This window comes from Pollicipes pollicipes, unplaced genomic scaffold (genome assembly GCF_011947565.3).
Source record: "Pollicipes pollicipes isolate AB1234 unplaced genomic scaffold, Ppol_2.1 Scaffold_2555;HRSCAF=2994_pilon_pilon_pilon, whole genome shotgun sequence".
Classification (NCBI taxonomy): Eukaryota; Metazoa; Arthropoda; class Thecostraca; order Pollicipedomorpha; family Pollicipedidae; genus Pollicipes; species Pollicipes pollicipes.
The window spans coordinates 1,218,481-1,221,960 of record NW_023596136.1 but is presented as its reverse complement, the minus strand read 5'-3'; the positions used below and the strand labels follow the sequence as shown (position 1 = coordinate 1,221,960).

General features: G+C 53.9%; 1 protein-coding gene across 1 annotated transcript; it reads right to left on the bottom strand.

Moving 5' to 3' along the window:
• Positions 1-1,296: 1,296 nt before the first annotated feature.
• LOC119109724 (hepatoma-derived growth factor-related protein 2-like) lies at positions 1,297-3,006 on the bottom strand. The gene is made up of 2 exons (XM_037233469.1): positions 2,841-3,006; positions 1,297-2,477 (listed from the first exon to the last, which is right to left on the bottom strand). Exon 2 carries the CDS (start codon positions 2,467-2,469, stop codon positions 1,303-1,305), a length of 1,167 nt encoding a protein of 388 aa, XP_037089364.1. The 5' UTR covers positions 2,470-2,477; positions 2,841-3,006; the 3' UTR covers positions 1,297-1,302.
• Between the last annotated feature and the right edge of the window lie 474 nt (positions 3,007-3,480).

Below are 3,480 nucleotides of genomic sequence, written 5' to 3'. Positions count from 1 at the left end.
GAGCTCGGCGCCCCGTCCCGTTCACCCGGCGCTGACGTGGAGTCCGGCTCCCGCGGCTGTAACGGCGCTCGTCTCCGTCAAAACTGACCGTGCTCAGCTACCACCATAGTGATGAGAGAACCGGTTGCTGATGCACGGCGTTTGCATAACATCGGATGCTTTTTGTGCTTGGTAAACTCGGGCACTGGGCGTGTATACCTGGATTGCGCTGTCGTAACCTGCCATTGTATAATACTGTGATGACCAAATCAGGTTCACCATTTCATTCCCAGCGGCTCGCCATATATTGGTGATAACCATTACAGTCACTTAGTGCTGATGTGAAATGACTTAATAAATGAATTCGTTAATGAAGTATGTCGAAAAGGGAACAAGCGGGGGCCACCTCGCGTCCCGCCCCCTGGATGGGGCGGGGTGCAAAGTTTCCTTGCCTTGCCCGAGGACTTCGCTTCAGCTCAAGTTTCTGGAGCAAGGCAATGTCCTGCTGGATGATCACGGTTTATGCATACCACGTAACATTCTGTCGCGGCATAGCGGCATAGCTGTCCGTTCATAGCCCACAACAGCTTAGTGAAACGCTATGTGAAATGATGAAAGCTGATTCTGACAATGTGTTCATTGTCCTCTATATGGCATACCCTCACGTTTATTTTTCGTACCGAGACCGCCGACACAGTTTTCAAGCCTTGTATTTTGTGATTGCTGCTTTTCTACTGACTGCTGACGATTTACTTTCACCGTAGCTTCTTAAAGAACCGTTTCGCTATTACGTATATGATGAGTGATGTACATTAGCTTTTGCGCAAATTGCGTACTATTTCATGTCTGACAACGCATATTAGGGTTGGACTGAGGCTGGCTGCGGCAGGTGCTGATCGTGAGCATGCAACAAGTGGTCGAGCGATATTTTCCATTCCTGGGGATGTCAGCGGGGGCCCTCGCGGTACCCACCCTGACCCAAAACAAACCCCCTCCGCGCCGGATCGGGTCCGCTCCGCGAGTACGTTCTCCCCGTCTCATGACCCAGCGCAGGAGCCAGCTCCTCAACAGAGGAGCGCGTGCAGGAACCAGGTCCCCAGCAGAGAAGTCCGCGCAAGAGCCACCTGCCCGCGTAGGAGCTAGCTCCTTTGCGGATCAGCCCGCGTAGGAGCCAGCTCCTTAGCAGATAAGCCCACGCAGAAAGCAGCTGCCCTGCAGAGCAGCCGCTACACTCGCACAAAGCCGATCGGCTCCGCGCGAGGCTGGTCCGACCGGCGGGACGGTGCCGTCCAGTGACGCAGTTCGCCAAGGGCCGCTGCCGTCTCAGATGTCGAGCTTGCGCACGCTAGTGAGCCGGTAACAGCTGCCGGTGCGCGTCCGTTTCGTCTCCAGACGGTACTCGGTCTTGTGTTCGGGGCAGTAGACGTTCTCCACGTCGACGTACTCGTCCGGCCGACGACGATCACAGGCGCTGGCGCAGCGCCGCTCGCAGCGGCGGTCGGCCATGGCGGCGCGGTACGAGCGCGCGTTCAGGGTGGACATGTCACGCATATACACCACCGGCGGCGCCGAGCCGCGTCGGGTCGGCTGGCAGTGCTGCCGCTTGGATGCCAGCCACTGCTGGTAGGCAGCCTCGCTGACGGCGCGCGACCGCTTCTGCACCAGCTGGCGGCGTTCCTTGCACTGCAGCCGCCAGCGGCACCGCTCCATCTTCATCTGCTGCTTCTTGTAGCGTAGCCACGTGCAGAACGCCTCCTGCGCCTTGGTCTGGCGCACCTCCTCCTGGCGCCGCTTCTTGGCCTTGTCATGCGACCTGGGAATCGCTCTCCGCTTCTCGCGGTCGTTCATGTGCCACGCTTTGAAGTACGAGTTCAGCTCTTCGATGGTTGGTTTATCCTTGTTCTGTTCGGCGCATTTCGCTTCTTCCTCCAACCGCCTCCTGTGAAGGATGCTCTTAAACTTCTGCTCGTACTGCATGGAGACGTCTCCCTTCGGGTCCGTCGCGCCACTACCGCCTGCTGGCGGCGCCTGCGGCGGCGGTCGGGACTTCTTGACGCTCTTGGGCCGCGGTGGCGGAGGCGGCGGCTCATCCTCCGCAGCGTCTTCCTGGTCTCCGTCGTCCGCGGCCGTTTTGTCAGCATCGTCTGACCCGCCCTCTCCGCTGTCTCCCGTGGTCCCCGTTCCACTCCCAGATGTGGGTGACGTACTGCTTGACGTCCCTGTTGCCTCCGTGCTGCCGGAGGCGTCTACGTTGTCAGATGACTTCTTGACGGAGCTGCTGGACCCGGAGCCCGATGCATCGGCGCTGTTGCTGGTATCGTTGCTAGGGCTGCTGGGGCTACTAGGTGATGAGGCGGAGACCGAGCCCGTGGCGATTGTTGAGGATGTGGCGTCCGCAGGTTTTAAATCGGACTCTGTGGTTGGGACTTCAGTCGAAGGTATTTCCTCTTTTGCTTCATCGTTAATTTCCTCGTCGGACGGTGAAGACATATTCGGATCTGCCATACCATGCACGTTTCAAGTTAGCCGATATGTTGTGTGAAGGAAAATGAACCTTCCTTTTTTGTTCCATGCGCTTCATAATTTACCAAGCAGGGGCCATCAGACACCTTAGCACTGGCTACAAATGGCACCGATTGTGATGGTTACTGATTACTTGTTAGTAATTGTATGTGTAGAAAATGTAGTGGAGGGCCTCGCTAACGTTAAAAGTTGCAATACACGTAATAGCTGTGATGCAGGCAGAAAATCGCTTCGGTTTGTGAATAACTGCAACGGTTTCGATAATGTACGGAAGTATATCGGGAAATTGATTATATCAAAGCCCTGTAACGTCCAGCATACCGCACCATGGAACATACCTTAAGTACTTGCAGAAGCGAAGTAACTTGCTATAAGTGCTTTACGCTTTCAGCTTTGGGGAATGTGCCTTGATTCATTTAAGTGCATTTTTATTGTAAATAATGTTTAAAGGATTGGGAACAAAAATTTTGCACAGGATAACTTAAGTTGACGTCAATTTTGGCTGAAAAGGGATCGAATGTCAGATGAATATTTTAATTTGAGTCTGAAAAAACTTGATGGCCGCATGCGTAAATTTATGCCGCTCTACCCAACCGGGGAGACCACCGACTTCATGGGGTGCGGTAGTACAACCTTTCGACTAGTTAACTCTCCGGCCGTCATCAGGTGTTAGGTAACGGGAATGGCTGGACCATGTTCGGCTTTCAATCGTGCACACACGACAGTCCAATTAGCTCATTAAAATTGCTGAGATTTGAACCAGGGTGTTCTGATTAAATCCAGCCATCCCCCAGTACTTATATTGAATCCATAACACCCAATGGCAGCCGGAGAGTTCACTGGCCGGAACAGTAAGTACATCCTAATACACCAGACAGAGAGGAAAATCCCAGCAATTGTTCCATTTGTATGTGCTAATGCATCGCCTCAGACCTCCCGTAAAAGTATAAGGACCCAGCTATCAGTTATTTTGTATGC